General features: G+C 41.3%; 2 protein-coding genes across 2 annotated transcripts; both read right to left on the bottom strand.

The window, feature by feature from the left end:
- Positions 1-1,897: 1,897 nt before the first annotated feature.
- On the bottom strand, positions 1,898-4,585 carry LOC131332891 (uncharacterized mitochondrial protein AtMg00860-like). The gene is made up of 2 exons (XM_058367202.1): positions 4,450-4,585; positions 1,898-2,211 (listed from the first exon to the last, which is right to left on the bottom strand). Exons 1-2 carry the CDS (start codon positions 4,583-4,585, stop codon positions 1,898-1,900), a joined length of 450 nt encoding a protein of 149 aa, XP_058223185.1.
- An 11,152-nt stretch (positions 4,586-15,737) lies between these two features.
- On the bottom strand, positions 15,738-17,322 carry LOC131332890 (uncharacterized). The gene is made up of 3 exons (XM_058367201.1): positions 17,198-17,322; positions 16,160-17,151; positions 15,738-16,006 (listed from the first exon to the last, which is right to left on the bottom strand). Exons 1-3 carry the CDS (start codon positions 17,320-17,322, stop codon positions 15,738-15,740), a joined length of 1,386 nt encoding a protein of 461 aa, XP_058223184.1.
- Between the last annotated feature and the right edge of the window lie 2,990 nt (positions 17,323-20,312).

The following is a 20,312-nucleotide window of genomic DNA, read 5'->3' as shown; positions in this document are numbered from 1 at the left end:
ACTTAAAAGTTAAATTATGGTAGTACATTCGTCAAATAATTCAGGATAACGTTGACACATGTAATCCTCTTTTTCCCAAGTTGCCTTGCCACCTGAGTGGATTTCCCACCAAACTTTAACTAGAGGAATGGCTTTACTCCATAATTGTTTGACTCATCGATCCATAATACGAATGGGATGCTCTTCATAAGTTAGATTCTCTTGTAGCTCAATCGGAGGCCGAGTGAGTACATGCGAAGCGTCTGCTACGTAGGGTTTGAGCATAGAAACATGGAAAACATCATGAACATTAGTGAGTTCAGACGTCAACGCAAGACGATAAACAATAGGCCCGACCCTTTCGATAATTTCAAAGGGTCCCACATATCGAGGATTCAATTTACCATTTTTCCCGAAACATATAACTCCTTTCATTGGCGATATCTTCAGAAAAACCCAATCGCCTACTTGGAATTCTAATTCTCTCCTTTCAGCATTTGCATAACTCTTTTGACGATCTTGTGCGGTATTCAGCTTTTCTTGAATCAACTTGATTTTTCTCCGTAGTTTGAAAGATCATATCTGGACCTGATAGTTGACCAATGCCAACCTCTATCCAACACGATGGGGATCTATATTGCCTCCCGTACAAGGCTTCAAACGGGGACATTCCGATACTTGCTTGATAACTATTATTATAAGCGAATTCTGCAAGAGGTAGGTGTTTTTAAAATTTAACTGAGTTCCTAGTGCCTTCTGGAAACTCGTGAAGTAAATCTTGTATCCTGATCTGATGTGATTGATACTGGCACCCCATGAAGTCGAACAATTTTTTGAACGTAGAGAGCTACCAATTGGTCCATGGTGTGCGACGTTTTTATTGGCAAGAAATGTGCTGTCTTGGTCAACTGGTCAACAATCACCCAAATCGAGTTATTTCCTTTAGAGGTACGTGGCAAACCAATGATGAAATCCGTAGTGAGGGGCTCCCACTTCCATTCGGCTATCGCTAATGGTTGTAACAATCCCGCTAGCTTTTGTCGTTCTGCCTTGACTTACTGACATTGTAGGCATCAATTAACATAATCAACGACGCTCTTTTTTAATCCCATCCACCAATAAACTTTCCTCAAATCCTTATACATTTTCATCTGTCTTGGATGAACTACAAGCTTGGATTTGTAACACTCCTCCAAAATTCGTTGCTGAATGTTTGATACGTTGGGAACGCAAATTTATCCTCAGAACTTCATTAGGCCATCAACAATCTTAAAGTCTGGGTGTGGTGCGCTTTCGACCTCTTTGCGAATTTCCTGCAACTTAGGATCCTCCATTTGTTTCTGCTTAATCTCTTCTATGATTGCTGGTAGAGCCACAATAGTTGCAAGTACACTGTTTGGCCCATGGATTTTCACTTCCAACTCCATCTGGTCTATCTTGTTAAGTAGATATCGTTGCTCCGTGAGTAAGCAATTCAAGTTACTCGTTGCCTTCCTACTGAGGGCATCTGCTACGATATTCGCCTTCTTAGGATGATACTAAATATTGACATCGTAGTCCTTGATCAGCTCTAACCACCGTCGTTGCCTCATGTTTAGCTCCTTTTGCGTGAAGATGTATTTCAAACTTTTGTGATCGGTATAGACATCACAAGAGACTCCATACAAATAGTGTCGCCAAATCTTTAGTGCAAAGATCACAGCCGCTAGCTCGAGATCGTGAACAGGATAATTTTTTTCATGTGACTTCAATTGTTGCGAGGTGTAAGCAATAACTTTGCCGTGCAACATTAGTACGCAACCCAAACCCTCTCGTGACGCATCACTATAAATGGAAAAACCTTCAAGTCCATTGGGAAGTGTAAGGATCAGGTAAGTCTCCGTTTCAACTCCTGAAAACTTTGCTTGCATTTTTCGGTTCAGACAAATGGTTCCCCCTTTCGAGTCAACTCAATCAATGGCACTGCAATCTTGGAGAAGTTCTGAACGAATCTTCGATAATAGCCTGCGAGACCTAAGAAACTCCTTACTTCTGTCACGGTAGTAGGTCTCAGCCAGTTCACGATAGCCTCAACCTTCTGAGGGTCCACCGAGATACCTTCGCCACCGATAACATGTCCCAAAAACACCACCTTGTTCAGCCAGAATTCACACTTTTTGAATTTAGCGTATAGCTTCTGCTCCTGTAATGTCTGCAAAACCTTCCGCAAGTGTACCGCATGTTGAGCCTCATCTTTAGATTATACAAGGATGTCGTTGATGAAGACAATCACAAACTCGTCCATGTAATTCTTGAAGACGCGATTCATCAGGTCCATGAATGCTGTTGCTTCGTTCGCTCCGATATAAGAGATAACGCCCCAAGCGTAGGGCCTAATATGTCAATTGAAGTATGATAATCCAGAAATTCAGGATCGTACCCAATGGAATAATTAATATGGCTTTGCTGGATTTATAGATGCAAGCAAGGGCTTTCGGCTTTTAGACAGCCAACTTGGTTTTATGTGCGTAGTGGAAATGAAAAGGGCTAAATTGAAAAGCAAATAAATTAAGATAAAAGGTAGGTTAGGTCTAGAAATTATTAACACTCACGACTCAAATTAAACTGCATTTCTCACTTAAATATGCGGTTCAGGATACACAATCAAGGTTCCCGAGTCGGAAAATAAAATGGCTCGATTACCAAGCTAGCTCTAGAATTTATTTAGCAATTGCCTCATGCGTCAGAGCTCCAAGTATCATGTGTGGTAGGTAGGCGATGCTCCTACCTACACATGATCAAGGAGATTAACACCTTAGCTATTTGACAAATAAACCCGAACCCCACATCGATTATCGAACCAAAGGTTTAGACTTTATGGTGAAAAACGCAATTCTACTTGAGCCATGAGGTGTTAATCACCCCATGACCTAACCTTGGTAAACTACTCGCACATATCTATTGAGATAGGGGCAAGCGAAAATTTACTTAACATAATTGAATTAACAATACTAGAAGAAAATTGGATTGAAAGATAGATCGGAAGATTCACTACAACTTTAATAAATAAGACAATACCAAAAACTAATTAATGAAAACAAAAAATAAAGATTCAAGACTGGAAATGAAGAACATTCAAGAACAAAAACAAATCTAGATCTAGATCTAAATGATGTAAGCAAAAATCTAAATCTACTTCGTACGCCCCAGATTCTTCAGGAGATGCTTCAAAATTCCCTTCCTAGAGCCCTCGGCATCGATGGCAACAGGCTTAAGCTGCTGTGATAAGAGCTTCGGCATCGATGTAACTTATTTCTCTCCATCGATGCCGAGCTCATTAGCTGCCTCCCTAGGTAAGCCCCTCGGCATCGATGTAACTTCATTTATCCCATCGATGCCGAGCTCGATAGCTCCAGCCGCTGAGCTTTGCCTTGCTTCTTTGCCTTGCCTTGGCGAGCCGTCGGGTCACCATCAAGCCATTCTTGCCTAGGCTTCGGACTTTAAAACTCCTTTATTTGGATGATTTCCTACAAAACAGAAATAGCAAACTCTACGAGCAAAAGCAGTTAAAACACTATTTAACGATTAAATTAAACTTAAACTAGAAAACTAGCGCACCCTTAATGGCATTATCGGGTGCTTATCACACCCCCCAACTTGAGGTTTGCTAGTCCCTAGCAAATAAAGTACGAAAAATTGGAAAACTAACATCCTTGCAATCCTATCCACTATCATAATTTAGAACATGCTCAACATTGTAAATTAGCAAGAGTTCAATCAATTCGGCTTTTTATTTCATTTCTCCAATTTACAATTTCAGCATCCAACTAAACAGGTCAAGCGTCAAGCAAGCATAAGAGCAAGCATAAAAAGGTTTGTGTCCTCAAACAATGGGAGGATACGGGACACAAAACTTGCGAATTCAAACTAAACCATATCCACCGACGAAGTGCTAGACTAACAAGCAACAGCGAACAAGAATTACTATGCCTCAAACAACTAAAGCACTTTATTCAACAGATTTGACAAACTAGCAGATGATAATTGGATAATCGAAAGGAAAGCATGCCATACTACTAACTATGCAAATATCAGAAAATCAATCATAAAGGAATCCATGCACGCAAAGGATCAACTAAGGACTTTTTTAGCTTTTAACGGCCTTGGTTACAAAGAACAGGTTAGCCAAAATGGGTGACTGTCTATTTCTAGCTTGGTTAACTATCCGAATGACCGTCGCCAACACAGAATAAACCAAGTCAATGGCCAAACCGGCCAAACCAATAAACCAACTACTAATAATGTGCAATACTAAACTACGAAATGAAAAGCAACAACACAAAATAAAGGATAGGATAGTTGGCATGTCAACCAACCTAGACCCCGACCAAGTAAAGGGATTTTCTAGAGCCACCGACTCTCTAACTCATCACATCATCGCACCACATTGCATAGTCACCAAATTACCCTATCAGTCAGCCAACTCCTCACTTTCGTGCCCTGCAAAGTCATCACTCACTTCCCTCTCATCAACCGGCTCGGGGACATACTTCACCCCGTGCTGGTACTTTAGGATCGATGTTTGCCAGGTTATCTCTCTCCTCTGCCTCTCTTGTTCCCTCATCATCTTTCTTCTTTCAGCCTTCTCCTTCCTTTGAGAGTTAATGATTGAAACCCCTTGGCAGAAAAGCTTCTTAATCCATGACCCCTGTTTTTTCCTTCTTTGATGGCATCGTAGTCAAATAATCCCCCTTTTTTGCCTGTTTACCCTTAGCAATGTGAATCTGAGATGAGCTCTTCACATCAAACGTATCATCCAATGGTCCCGGGGAAAGTTCCTCCAATTTCTCGTAAGCCGCCGCCCTAACTCCTTTCTCTTTACACAAACTGGTGATCATACAAGGAAAAGGCATGCTGGCAGTAGGCAAAGTGTTAGCCCTGAAATCTCGCAGCTGAGTAAAAATAAACAACGCCCAATCTACTACCAAATCATTAGCAATGAATGCAAACATAATTTCTCCACTTTTCCTTGTTGGTCTGCTCTCTGAGCCTCGGGGGTAAAGATTAAAATGAATCACTTTGTTCAGGAACCTAAAGCTTGCTTTAAAATTTTCGGCCACATGGGGTAACGAAGCCAATGTGGGATCATTATAAAGTGTCTCATTCACAACCTGCAAATCAATCAATTCATCCTTCCTAGGGTAATTCACAGACTCAGGAGGGGGGCGCTAAATTTTCAAATACTTGGCATTATCATCCGAAGTAATCTCAATATTAATGCCTCCTACCCTTGAAACAATTTTCACAGTCGGATCACTCAACCAATCACCTTCCGGAATTATCATAAACTTATAAAATTCAATCACAGCATTCTTATTATACCCAAGTAATTGCTCAGTCCAGAAATTCAAACCTTTACGCAAGATGTATCGAAGCCCCGTATGACCATCGGGCAATGCCTCAGCATCCACTTGCCGCTCGTTTTTGAACTTCCTGCCTACAAAACTATCCTCCCAATTCCTCCTTTTGTCTGCTGCAATCTCGGCCGGAGTCCGTCTCCTTCTCTTACTCCTAGACCCCGAAGCCTCCGCGGGCTGATTTTCCTCCTCACTTTCGGCTATAAAATCATCCTCCTCGATTTCTGATTGAGAAGGAGGAGCACAGTGCGCGGTCTGTTTAATTCTTGGCATTGGGGGGTAAAAAGGGATTTTTTTGGTTTTATTTTTGGGATTTTCGGATTTTTGAGGGGATTTTTTCTAGGGTTTGATTTTTGGTGGAACAATGGAATGTAAGGTAGGTTTTATGGTGGGAAATGGTTATATAAGTGGAAAATAAGGAAGAAATTCAAATTTTTGGGGTAAAAGATGAAAATTTCGGATTTGAGAGAGGGAAAGTGGGTTTATCTCATTTTTGGTGAAAATCCTTGAAATTGATGGAGGATACTTGAATATTGTTGAAGGGAATGAAGGAATTGGGGATTTCCTGGAAAAATATGGGAGATTTGGTGGAGGGATTGAAGGTTGAGGTTAGGGTTTTTTTAGGTTTAATGGAGGAATGAGAGGGGGCAGTCGGCTTCAGAAGATGGAGTGAATTTGTTTTGGTTTCTAACAAGACTGGAACTGATCTGTTACTGAAAACCCAATCAGCATCGATGTAAATTTCTGCATCCCATCGATGCCGATGCCTTTACTGTGCAATTCGAGATAACCCCTTCGGCATCGATGTAAAGCGTTGAATCCCATCGATGCCGAAGCCTTTAATTCCAAACGTTTTGCTTTGCTTCAATTTGGTCTCCAGATCTTCAAATAAATCATTCAATAATCCCCCAAAACACCTTTTAAGCAATGAACACACATCCCAACAACCCTCCAATCAATCGGTTGCCTAGGTTAAGCAAGTGAATGGAAGAATAACAGGATGCAACGTAGGACAAGGGGACACATATGTGGTATGATCATGCAAAGAATGCCTTGTTTCCTTTCCTAAGTGCGCTTTGGAATCCAAAATGATTGAAAATTGACATTTAAACACGATTAGAAATGGACATGCGATTACACCTAACTACAAGCAATTTATTGGAAAGGTGGGGATATGGGCCAAAGCTTGCTCAAAAACTTGCTCAAAACTTAAACCGTTCAATTTTTAGCTAAGCATGCAAATCAAGAAGCACAAAATTCTTAGGAATGCTATGAACTCTTGCCAACTAACAATTATTGAGCGTGTAACAAGTCATGAACAAAACTAAAAACTATGACAAAAGGAAAGAATTGCAAGTAAAAAGCTTTACTTATTTTTGAAAATTTTCAATTTTCTCATTTTTTTGGATTTTTAATTTCCAATTGTTTTTAAATTTTCCAATTTTCCACAAAAATGCAAACAAATAGCACATAAGCTAACCCCTCCCCCCAACTTAAAGCGATGCTATGCCCTCATAACATGAAGAACAAGAACGAAGAGAGGAAGAGTGTGCGAATGTACCATCCAAGGGGAATGTCAACCCCTAAATACCTCGACCAAGTTGGAGGTTTTCATGTCAATGCTTTGCTCCAGCCAGATTAGATGCTTCTAGGGTTTACTCCTTCGGTTCTGCCAACTCGGAACCACAGCTAGTCACACAGGGCCATATCCAAAGCTTTATTGGACTAACAACCGCTGCTCGTAGCCGCACCCATGCTTAGGGCTCCTGAACGCCTCACTCACTCCGGCTTTAAACCCAAACTACCAAGGCTGGTGTGGTAGCAAATAAACCCTGCAGAAGACTTAAGAGGACGACTTTCCACAAAACAATTGACATTAGAACCACCGACCCGTGTTATCCGGCTTCCAAACAAAATAAAAAGTGAAAAGACAAAAGGTAAAGAAAACACGAAGAAAAACACACAAAACAATTGAACACGTGCAAAACAAAGTGAAATGCAATGCACCACCCGATCATCATGCGATCACACGAGTCATACTTTTCTTCCCATCCCTTATCGTTGGGGTAAGAAATGGGTGGCTATACTAGACCATCGAAAATTTGTTATGCTAGCGCCCGTAATAAAATTTATCGCTTGATCTCGCCAAACAACTAAGTTCAGCGTCCCCTAGGATAAAAACAAAGCAAGATGCAATACAACCTAGCGTGCACTCCAGGCAATATCAAACCTCACTCACAGACCTAAGTTGCCTCCGATTAGGGGCAATCGCGGAGAGCATGGATCATTAACGATAAACTATTACCAAGAAGAACTAATGAAAGCCCTTTTTACACTAACACTTTGGTGAAATCTTTTGCATGTGAGGTGTCTCCAAGACTTTATTCAAAACAAGAAAAACATAACATAACCAAACAAAATATGCATATGAAACTAAATATGGCAAAACAAGAAGAAAAACAAATATGTACAATATATACAATTTAATATCAGAACTCGGAGCGTCAAAGTCACAGCTAGACTCCGCCAAACAATGAAGTCCAGCGTCCCCTAAGATCGTAACCAGGCAAGCAAACAAGATAGAGCCAAGTGCGTTAGCACGGGAATATCAAGGCCTAACCTATGGATCTATACCGCCCCCGTTGGGGCTAATCTGGAAGACATGAGTGTTTTACTGTGAATTACTCCTATCAGAAAAGCTAATTAAAGCCCTATGTCACTGATATCAAATGATTTGCCCTTCGAACCGGAGCTGGGCACACGATCCTTCTTTTAGTAGCGGCGTGCGAAGTTACATATACCCAAGTCAATGGAGGGTACCCCCTACCCGAGGGCCGGGTCTGACAAACAGTTAAGTTCAAAGGTTACGCTTTCGCTCCCCGTGCAATTTTAAGTACCAAACTAATCAAACGTGTAAACTAGATCGATTAACTCCTCATCCGGCTCTCCAACCTCAAAAGTACCAAGAAACGGTTTAAGCTTTTGGCCATTAACTTTAAAAGATTTACCATTTAACGGATTCACAACATCAACAGCACCATGAGGATAAACATGTTCAACAACATAAGGGCCCGCCCAACGAGAACGTAATTTACCAGGAAACAAATGAAGCTTAGAATTGTATAGGAGTACCTTTTGTCCAACCTCAAACTCTTTCCGGTGAATTCGCTTATTGTGGAAGGCCTTGACTTTTGCTTCGTAAATGGAAGTGTTGTCATAAGCATCTCTCCGAAATTTCTTCAAGCTCGTTGATTTGGAGCTTTCTGTGTGCTCCGGCGGCCGGTAAACGATAATTTAGGGTCTTGATTGCCGAATATGCTTTGTGCTCGAGCTCTACCGGAAGATGGCATGCTTTTCCAAAAACCAAACGATACGGCGAAGCTCCCAAGATGATCTTGTATGCTGTGCGATAAGCCCAAAGTGCATCGGTCAAACAAAGACTCCAATCTTTCCAGTTCAGATTCACCGTCTTCTCCAAAATGTGCTTGATTTCCCTATTCGCCAACTCCGCTTGCCCATTCATCTGAGGATGATAAGCAGTAGAGACTTGTGGGTGATACCGTACTTCTTCATCAAAGCCCCAAAAATGCGAATGCAAAAATGAGTTCCTTGATCGTTTATGATTGCTCTCGGCATCCCAAAACGTGAAAGAATGTTGTCCTTGAGAAACTCTACCACTACCTTGGCATCATTGGTACGTGTTGCGATGGCTTCTACCCATTTTGAAACATAATCAATTGCCAATAAGATGTACAAGTTGCCAAAAGAAACGGGGAACGGTCCCATGAAGTCTATGTCCTAGCAGTCAAAGATCTCAACCACCATAATGTTAGTCAATGGCATTTCGTCCCTCTGAGACACACTCCCAAGCTTTTGACAACGTTCACAAGCGACACAGAAGTGATGAGCATCCCTGTGCAAGGTTGGCCAATAAAATCCACATTGTAGCACCTTAGCAGAAGTCTTCTTAGAAGAGAAATGGCCTCCACAAGCTTCTGAGTGACAAAACTCAAGAATTCTTCGTTGATCTGAATCTGGAACACAATGGCGCACTATTTGATCCTGACAATACTTAAAAATGTAAGGGTCATCATACGAGAACATTCGTACTTCAAGGAACCGATGACGTTCTTGAGGAGTCCAATGTGGCGGTAAGAGTCCCGTAGCCAAATAATTCACTATATCCGCAAACCATGGGGTACTCGAAACAGCAAACAATTGTTTGTCCGGGAACGTGTCCACAATAGGTAAACTCGGAGTAGGATCCTCGAACTGTAACCTTGATAAATGATCGGCTACCACATTCTCGACACCCTTTTTGTCCTTGATAGTCAAATTGAACTCTTGGAGAAGTAGAATCCATCGTATCAAACGAGCTTTGGCGTCTTGCTTGGTAAGTACGTATTTGAGAGCAGAGTGGTCCGTGTACACAACAATAGGGGTGCCACCAATGAGATAAGACCGGAATTTATCAAGAGCAAACACTACCGCAAGTAACTCTTTCTCCGTGGTAGTGTAATTTGTCTGCGCATCATTCAATGTCTTGCTTGCATAATGGATCACATAAGGATGCTTGTCCTTCCGTTGTCCCAAGACAGCACCTACAGCATAATCACTTGCATCACACATAAGCTCGAACGGGAGGCTCCAATCCGGTGGTTGCACAATAGGAGGAGTGGTGAGACTAGCCTTTAACTTTACAAATGCTTGCTCACACGCGGGGGTCCATTCAAACGGTACATCCTTGGCAAGAAGATGGCACAAGGGTCGAGAGATAGCACTAAAATCTTTGATGAACCAACGATAGAATCCGGCATGCCCGAGAAATGAACGAATATCCTTCACGCATTTTGGAGTCGGGAGATTGGAAATAAGATCGATCTTGGCCTTATCTACCGCGATACCATCCGACGATATAATATGCCCCAAGACAATCCCTTGAGTGACCATGAAGTGACACTTTTCCCAATTCAGAACCAAAATTTTCTCTTCACACTTTGTTAAAACCTTCTCCAAATTGGCCAAGCATGAATCGAATGAATCTCCAAAAACAGAGAAATCACCCATGAAAACCTCTACTATCTTCTCAACCATATCACTAAAAATCCCCCTCATGCATCGTGAAAAAGTCCCCGGAGCATTGCACAACCCGAAAGGCATACGACGATAAGCGAACGTTCTGAAGGGGCAAGTGAATGTCGTTTTCTCTTGATCCTCTAGAGCAACTTCAATTTGATTGTAACTGGAATAACCATCTAAGAAACAATAGAATGCATGGCCGGCTATCCTTTCCAAGATCTGATCAATAAATGGTAAGGGAAAATGATCCTTTCTAGTACTTGCGTTGAGCTTCCGATAATCGATACAAACTCTCCATCTTGTCTGAATACGAGTAGGCACAAGCTCATTTTCCTCATTTCACACAACTATCACTCCGGATTTCTTTGGTACAACTTGAATCGGGCTCACCCATTTACTATCGACGATAGGATAAATGATTCCCACATTCAAAAGCTTCAAAACTTTAGCACGAACTACATCCTTCATAATAGGGTTCAAGCGATGTTGAGGTTGGCGAGATGGCTTGACATTATCCTCCAAAGCAATATGGTGAGAGTAAAGAGTAGCATCAATCCCTTTAATATCAGCAATTGTCCACCCAATAGCCTTCATATGCCTCCTTAATGAATTGATTAACTTCATCTCTTGGAGATTCCCAAGAGAGGAAGAAATAACCACAGGATAAGTGTCGTTGTCTCCAAGGAATGCATACTTCAAAGTATCGGGTAAAGGTTTTAACTCCAATTTTGGTGGCTCAACACTAGATGGGAGAACCTTCTTCTCGATTAGTGGTAGCTCCTCAAACTTTGGAGTCCAAGAATCTATAGCACAAGCTTCATCTTCCTCATCAAGCAATGAACTCAAATAACTCACTTCAGAAGACTCGAGGAAGTCGACCTCTTCGGCTGTAAGAGCAACTTCCAAAGGATCACTATAAAGTAGCTCATCCACGTGTTCTTCTACAAGAGTATCAATAAAGCTCACTTCATTCACGTTCTCGTCATCTCCCATTTGACTACCCACATTAAAAACATTGACCTCCATCTTCATGTTACCGAAGGTCATATTGAGAAGTCCATTTCGACAGTTGATAACTGCATCCGCCGTGGCTAAGAAGGGTCTTCCAAGAATCACTGGAGTAGAAGCAGCAGAAGAATCAGTCGGATTTGTGTCAAGAATTACAAAATCCATCGGATAGAAAAACTGATCAACTTGGACTAGAACATTTTCCACTACTCCTCTTGGTACATGAACACTTCGATCTGCTAATTGGAGTGTGACACGAGTAGGCTTCATCTCCCCCAACCCAAGCTCTTGATAAACAGAGTATGGAAGTAGATTAACGCTTGCACCAAGATCAAGTAAGGCTTGTTCGATACACTTTCCTCCAATTGTGACAGCGATAGTAGGGCTCCCCGGATCTTTTTACTTAGGCGCGATATTCGTTTGAATGATAGAACTCACTTGCTCAGTATGGAATATCTTCTTTTGAACATTAAGCTTGTGCTTCCGAGTACACAAATCCTTAAAAAACTTGGCATATGAAGGAAGTTGCTTGACTGCATCCATGAGAGGAATGTTGATCTTCACTTGATTGAATAATTCATGCAACTCCGCATTGTAATTTGGTTTCGCCAAAGCCTTCAAACGATTAGGATACGGAGCCGGTGTTGTAATAACTTGAGGTTCCGGTACACTTCCATTGTTCTTGCCTTTATCTTTTTCTTCTTCTTCTACAAGAGTCTCCTTGCTTATTTCCTTGGGAGATTCCCCAAGGATTGGAACTAAACGTTCGATAGGTAAGGGTAATAAGGTAGGTTCCGGAGGCATCACCACTTGGTTATCCACCGTCTTGCCACTTCGAAGAGAAATAATAGCCTTTGCTTGCTCGGGGAAAGTCACCGAAGAGCTAGCAAAGTGAAGACCTTGAGAAGACGGATTAGAATTCTGTTGCGGATTAGGTTGAGGTTGAATAGGAAACTTCCCTTTCTCTTGTTGTAACAAACCCACTGTAGTTGTCAACGTGCCCAACTGATTTCTCATATCATTCATCGTCTGAGTTTGTTGCTCATTAATGGCAGTTTGACCTTGCAAAAGAGCATTGAATTGATCTTCCCAAGAATGCTTTGGTGGTTGTTGGAACTGCGCAAGTGGTTGTTGAAATTGATTTGCATGTGGGAACGGAGCAGAAGGAGCAAAACCAGGGGGACCTTGAGCTTGAGGGAAACGGAAAGCATTCTGAGGTTATTTCCAAGGTAATTGAGGAGCGGGGGGTGGAACTTGAGAAGAACTCCCTTCATTAGATTGATTCCAACGGAAAGCTAGGTGTTGCCTTGTCCCTAGATTATACGATTGAGAATAAGGGTCAAAACGTTTCACGACATGTACTTCTTCTGGAGCAATCCCATTAATCACGTTCTTAAGAGCAGGAATATTGGGGCACGCTTTGGTAGAATGGCCCACAATCTCACAAATAACACAAACTTCCTCCACTTGGCGCACTGCTTTCACTTCTTGGGATTGAGCACTCTTTAATTCTAACTTGTCATGTTTTCGAGCAATCTCCTCCAATCGAGTTTCAAAAGCTGTATGCTCCGCAATAGAGAATTTTCCTGAACCTATAGGACTTTGATTGAACATCACTCTATCTCTTGGGTCTGTAAATTGCCAAGACTGGATCTTCTCAGCTAGTGACTCATAGTAATCCCAAGCATCCTCCGGTGTCTTTCCCATAAAATCGCCTCCACCCATAGTATCCAAAAGCTATTTACTCTCTTGAGAACATCCTGTGTAGAAATAGTTGACTCTGAGATACAATGGAAGATTATGATGAGGAACCGACATAAGTAAGTCCTTGTATCGCTCCCAATACTTGTGGTAAGTCTCTCCATCCCTTTGCTTGAAACATTGAATCTGATCGATAAGTAACTTCGTCCTGCTTGCTGGAAAGAATTTAGTGGTGAAAGCATCCTGAACATCTCCCCAGTTACGCAAAGATTGTGGCTTCAAAGAATTGAACCATTGTTTCGCCTTGTCTTTGAAAGTAAATGGGAACAACTTCAGGCGGGCTTGATCAAGTTGCCCCGGAACTGTAATGAACGAATGCAGAATTTTCTCGAACTCCCGAATATGCAAATAAGGATCCTCCAATTCTCGCCCTTGAAATTCTGGAATTATACGAAGATACTCAGCCTTAAATTCAAATGCATTCCCAGTGGTCGGAGTCGGAATAACTATAGGAGATACTTAAGGAGCCCGTTCTGGATTCAGATAATCACGTAGAGTACGAACTGAAACTTCTTCGGCCATTGGGCCTTTGCGATTGCGATTTAATTTGCGAGGCGGAGAGTGGGCAGGATACGCCCTGGCAATGCTACTGATTCTTGGCGGCGAAGAAGAACGATGAAGCCGATTGGAAATTGGGCTTCGATAAACAAGCATAAACTAGCACAAATACTAACTAACTACCAACAAACTACTAGACAGGAGGGGCTATGCCGCCACCTCAACTCAACAAACAGAATATGCGAGGGGTTATGCCACCACCTCAGCTAAGCAATGCAATCAAATTTAAGCTAACTAACTAAATTAACTACGACACTAACTAAGAACAAACTCGATATTTAGCCTGGCTTCGTTACACCTCAAGTTTAGTATAACTAAGTTAGAGGTATCCACCAAACTAAATACGAACTACTAACACATAAACTACTAAACTACTACTAGACGAAAGCGGGATACTTACAGTGGTTTGTTGAACCTCCAAGAAAGCCATAATAAGAGATCCCCGGCAACGGCGCTAAAAATGCTTCGTTCGCTCTGATATAAGAGATAACGCCCCAAGCGTAGGGCCTAATATGTCAGTTGAAGCATGATAATCCGAAAATCTGGGATCGTACCCAAGGGAATAATTAATACGGCTTTGCTGGATTTGTAGATGCAAGCAAGGGCTTTCGGCTTTTAGACAGCCAACTTGGTTTTACGTGCGTAGTGGAAATGAAAAGGGCTAAATTGAAAAGCAAATAAGCTAAGATAAAAGGCAGGTTAGGTCTAGGAATTACTAACACTCATGACTCAAATTAAACTGCATTTCTCACCTAAATACGCAGTTCAGGATACACCATCAAGGTTCCCGAATTGGAAAATAAAATGGCTCGATTACTAAGCTAGCTCTAGAATTTATTTAGCAAATGCCTCGTGCGTCAGAGCTCCAAGTATCATGTGTGGTAGGTAGGCGATGCTCCTACCTATACATGATCGAGGAGATTAACACCTTAGCGATTTGACAAATAAACCCGAACCCCATATCGATTCTCGAACCAAAGGTTTAGACTTTATGGTGAAAAACGCAATTCTACTTGAGCCATGAGGTATTAATCACCCCATGACCTAACCTTGGTAAACTACTCGCACATATCTATTAAGATAGGGGCAAGCGAAAATTTACTTAACATAATTGAATTAACAACACTAGAAGAAAATTGGATTGAAAGATAGATCGGAAGATTCACTACAACTTTAATAAAGAAGACAATACCAAAAACTAATTAATGAAAACAGAAAATAAAGATTCAAGACTGGAAATGAAGAACATTCAAGAACAAAAATAAATCTAGATCTAGATCTACAATGATGTAAGCAAAAATCTAAATCTACTTCGTACGCCCCAGATTCTTCAGGAGATGCTTCAAAATTCCCTTCCTAGAGCCCTCGGCATCGATGGCAACAGGCTTATGCTGCCGTGATAAGAGCTTCGGCATCGATGTAACTTATTCCTCTCCATCGATGCCGAGCTCATTAGCTGCCTCCCTAGGTAAGCCCCTCGGCATCGATGTAACTTCCTTTATCCCATCGATGCTGAGCTCAATAGCTCCAGCCGCTGAGCTTTGCCTTGCCTTGGCGAGCCGTCAGGTCACCATCAAGCCATTCCTGCCTAGGCTTCGGACTTTAAAACTCCTTTATTTGGACGATTTCCTACAAAACAGAAATAGCAAACTCTACGAGCAAAAGCAGTTAAAACACTATTTAACGATTAAATTGAACTTAAACTAAAAAACTAGCGCACCCTTAATGGCATTATCGGGTGCTTATCAGTTGTAGGGGCATTTGTAACGCCAAATGGCATTACAAGGTACTCATAATGACAGTAGCGAGTCCAAAATGCCGTCTTCTCCACATCTTCAGCCTTCACTTTCAGTTGATGTTATCCCGATCATAAGTCAATTTTGGAGAATACTCGAGCTCCTTGTAACTGGTCGAAAAGGTCATCAATTCTTGGTAACGAATACTTATTCTTGATTGTCAATTATTTAGCTCTCTGTAGTCGATGCATAGTCTCATTGTTCCATCCTTCTTCTTGACGAAAAGGACAGAGGCACCCCATGGTGAGGTACTTGGCCTTATAAATCCTTTGTCAAGTAACTCATACAACTGAATCTTTAGTTCCTTTAACTCAATTTGAGCCATATGATATAGAGCCTTTGAAACTGGTTGAGTCCCTGGGGCTACCTCTATTGTGAATTCAATCTCTCGATCCACCAGTGTCCCAGGTAGATCCTCAGGAAAGACGTCTAGAAATTCTCAAACTATGGGAATATCAGAAGGTTTTAACTCCTCTACTGGAGTTGATAAAACACTACAAAGGAATCCCTGACAACCCTTGTTAAGTAGTCGTCGGGCTCGAGCAACAGATACTAAATACGGGGGTGAAGTTACTCTCATACCTTTGAAGTAGAATTCATAATCATGGCTTTTGATGATAACGCTTTTGTTGGCGCAATCAATGGAGACATGATTAGTGGATAGCCAGTCCATACCGAGGATGATGTCAAAGTGATTCATCTTTAGGGGTATGAGATCCACAGAGAGACAAATATCGCCAAAACGTAAGTCACAGTCCCTATGCACTGTTGTGCAAATCGTACTGCTACTCATAGGTTGCGAGACTAAGAGTTCAAACCCAAGGGGCTCGGGTTGAGTGGGGAGTTTCATGGAAAATTTTGATGACACAAAGGAATGCGAAGACCCAGAGTCTATCAATACATAAGCTGGTAAAGAATATATCAGCACCACATTCTCATTGTTACGTGGGTCCCTTGGTACCAAGGCAAAAGCTCTACCCTGGACTCGAGTATTGGGCTTCCCGACTCTTATAGTCTTGTTGACTGGTACTACATTTGCTCCGGTTGGAATACTAGGACATTCGCTTTTGTGGTGCCCCTGGCGGCCACAAGCATAACAAGTAATGTTTACACGACAGGCTCCAAAATATTCTCTTCCACAGGTTCGACACTTTGGTGCTATCTGATTTCCACCTTGTCTATTATTTTTCATTGGTTCGGTGTTTTGTTTCTTGTTTGCTCCTCCTCCATTGTTGTTTCCAATGCCAAAATTTTGTCTTTTGCAATTCTCAGTGGATCTCCTTGATTCTTCAATCTCTTGTTCCACCAATAGAGCTCGATCTGCCACATCAACATACGTTGGTAGCCTCATTGGTCGCACAACTTTCCTAATTTCGTACTTCAATCCATCCTTAAACTTCCGAGCCTTCTTATTTTCATCAGCGACTATGTGCGGCGCATACTCGGCGAGATTAGTAAATTTGGCTTCATATGCGGCTACCGACATAAATCCACCTTGCTTCAATTGTTGAAACTCTGTAGACTTCGCATCTTGGACCGATTGAAGGAGACTTTCCTTTGAACAACTCGAGAAACTGCCTCCAGTTGATTCCTTGATTCTGAGGCTCAATTATTTCCCACCATCGTTCTGCTTCGCCTTGCAACTGATAGGCTGCTAATGCCATCTTTTGTTGATCATTGCAGCGCATTACCTTGAAGATCTTTTTAAGGGCTGAAATCCAGGATTTGACAATTCTAGCATCCATCCCTCAAGTAAAAGTTGAGGGCTTCAGTTTGAGGTTGTCTTGGAATCACTGGTGGAGGTGGTGGAGGAATTTCTATTCCCGCTGGAGGTGGGGGAGGCGGCTGTAGCATTCACTGCTGTAAATTCTGAATGACGCCAGCCAAGTTGGCCATCATTCCCTCCAACCTTATTAGCCGTTGTTGTCCTCGGTTTGGTAAGGTTGTTGACCCCGAGTCGTCATTGTTGGCCATTCTGATAACTAAACAACAAAAACAAGCATAACACTTTATCAAAAAAGCATATGTTATACCTATTTTATTGCATCGCACACGTTAATTTTATCAAATTCTTATGCAAATTTATACACGTCCATATAAGGTCGTCCCTGAGACTAGTAGATTGGGTACCCTTAAGTGTTACTATATGACAGTGAATAAGCACGTATCGAATTTGTCTATAGCATGCCCAAGGTGTATGCAACCTATAGCTCTGAGTTTTAGAAAAAAAAATATTTTACGACCTGGCTCTGATACCAACTCTGTCACGATCCAAATTTAAAGGGTAAAATCCGTGACATGGCCAGTGATTTAAAAATCACCACAGGCCTTGATATCAACAACCATAAAATTTTATTCTAAAAACTCTCAGGTCTATAATTTAAAATATATTACAACAGAGCTTGTTAATGTCCGAACTTAGTACAAACTTTGAACTTCAATAAGTAAAATACATCATTATGGTCAACACACACGTGCCACCTATCATCACATCCTTTTATTATTTAGTCATAACTACTAGAATCTTCCACATATAATGACAACCTTCCTTAACCTTGAATACCTGAAAAGGTTTTATGAAAACACAAAACAAATTCAGTAAGTTACAATATATTGGGGTTGCATAAGAAAACATAGGATAATTTGAATAAAGCATGCAGAGCATAATCTCAATCACCATAAAACATGGCATCAACACAAATCCTGGCATAATCAAAATAATACATCCCATAGGCATAAAATCAACAATATTTTTTAACAACTTCTAGGCTCGAATCCGTAATGGGCGTAATACCAGTGGTAGCATGGGTAGTGACCCCAGCAAAACAAGGGAAATGATATCAATTCCAAAGGGATACCTAGCTGTATCCATCGATAGGCGCCAACAGCAACTCACTGCCCATAATAACTCACTACCCACAAATAACTCGCTGCCCAGATGTTACCATAGAACTTTTTATTTCCTTTTCAAAATTAATTCCATGTTCCGTTTAAAATTCCTTTTTGCAAAAAGTCGTGCTTAATATGCACTATCTATAAAATGTCTATTTTTAATATATTCGAACATAATATTTTATAAAAACAAACAAACAATCCAAAAGAATTATGAAGCCAGAGTATATTCGTAACTCACCTTGCCCCCGAAGCACAAATTATCGTACAAACAATCATTGATTAGTTAACGGCACCAATTTCTTTTCCTCCTCCCTCTCTTTCTTTTCTTTCTTTCCTTCTCTCTTTTGTTTCTTTCTTGCTAGTGTCATGTGTGTGTGCGCTTATGGTGTGAAATGAATGTGAAGGGAGTATGCCTATTTATACTAGGTAGGTAAAGAGTTCTAGCATGTTCTAATCTTATCCAAATAAATCTTTCAATATCTAGTAATATCTAATGATATCTAATAAAATCTAAACAAATCTTTTATTATCTAGGAATATCCAATAATATCTAGACTAAATCTAAAAAAAAATCCAACTATATCTATTAAGTATCTTATCCAATTCTTTCCGGGTTATTCCTTACACCTTGCGAGAGTACATACCGCGTTGTTGTTAACAGGGTTGGGGCGATATAAAAATTGATAGATCTATATACTGAAAATACTCTAATTTTTTATAAATCTTGAGTCACGACTTAGTATACCCTCTAAATTCTAACGGTAAGTGACTTGCTAAATGTTAGCTCCTTATTACTATTATTATTTTCTTCTAATTCTTTCTAACATTATCTAATAATATATAGAGAAAATCTTATCTTATCCATTCATATCTTAATATTCCAAGTATATACTTTTGATACTTAGGATATTCCTAGAATTATACTCATTTGATACCTAGAATATTCTTAAATTATCTAGAATACTCTTTCATAAAATCTAGGGATATTGTAGAGCAATAACATTAAGGTAGTTTACTCTAAAATAGAGTACTAACTCATTTTTTGTTTATAAAAGTTGAGGTGTTACAAAAGGCCTACATGAGCGATCTAAATCCACTCAATCGAGGGGCGCCGCATGTTTTGATAGGATAGCCAAAGAAAGCCTCTATTAGGTCTAAGCCTCATCATTTAGCCCAAAGGCCCACGCCCCACCCTTAGCCCGACCGGCCCATCAGCCTTTTACCCGGCCCGAGCTCGTGAAACGGGCGGGCTAGCCCAGCCCGTAATTTGTAATGGGCGGGCTCGGGCCTATGAATTTTTAGGCAGCCCACCCGTAGGCCCGGTCCGTTAGCCCACCCGTGGTACCCACCCAATAGCCCGTAGTTCTGTTCTGTCTTGCTGGTTCAGTGGTTCTACCCGTTATAATTTCTAACGGCTCCTTCTGGAATCTGGTTCTGCCCGTTAGTAAAGATCAACGGCTCCAACACATTGATGAACTTTGGCTAGCAACCACACAGGATAAAATTCTTTTTCCAACCCTAGGTATAAATACTCTTTTCTGCAGCTGAGATCAGACGCAAACTCATTTGCCCTCTCTCGCCTCTCAGATCCAAAAACTCATCTGCTCTTTTTCGCCTCTCAGAGTCTCAGATCCAAAGCACAACGGCAAAACTCATCTGCTCTCTCTCGCCTCTCAATCTCTCCGCATTTCTCCGCTCCACAGTCTTCCGCCTCTCCGCTCTCCGCCGATCTCAACCACAATCTTCCGTCGCTCCGCTCTCAACCAATCTCGACCACAGTCCTCCGCCGCTCCACTCTCCGCCGATCTCAACCATAGTCCTTCGCCTCTCCTCTCTCCGC

The sequence above is a fragment of the Rhododendron vialii genome, chromosome 7a (genome assembly GCF_030253575.1).
Source record: "Rhododendron vialii isolate Sample 1 chromosome 7a, ASM3025357v1".
NCBI classification, from domain to species: Eukaryota; Viridiplantae; Streptophyta; class Magnoliopsida; order Ericales; family Ericaceae; genus Rhododendron; species Rhododendron vialii.
This window is presented reverse-complemented; position numbering and strand designations above follow the sequence as displayed.

What these genes read in the sequence shown, in the direction of transcription:
- LOC131332891 (XM_058367202.1), bottom strand. Translation starts at nt 4,585, where the DNA reads ATGATGAGGGAACAAGAGAGGCAGAGGAGAGAGATAACCTGGCAAACA. An exon ending in TGACTTTGCAGGGCACGAAA is followed by an intron (nt 2,212 to 4,449) that starts GTGAGGAGTTGG and finishes TATAATCTAAAG; the next exon opens with ATGAGGCTCAACATGCGGTA.
- LOC131332890 (XM_058367201.1), bottom strand. Translation starts at nt 17,322, where the DNA reads ATGGATGCTAGAATTGTCAAATCCTGGATTTCAGCCCTTAAAAAGATC. An exon ending in CAAGGCGAAGCAGAACGATG is followed by an intron (nt 17,152 to 17,197) that starts GTGGGAAATAAT and finishes AACTGGAGGCAG; the next exon opens with TTTCTCGAGTTGTTCAAAGG. An exon ending in TTATGAATTCTACTTCAAAG is followed by an intron (nt 16,007 to 16,159) that starts GTATGAGAGTAA and finishes GAGAATTTCTAG; the next exon opens with ACGTCTTTCCTGAGGATCTA.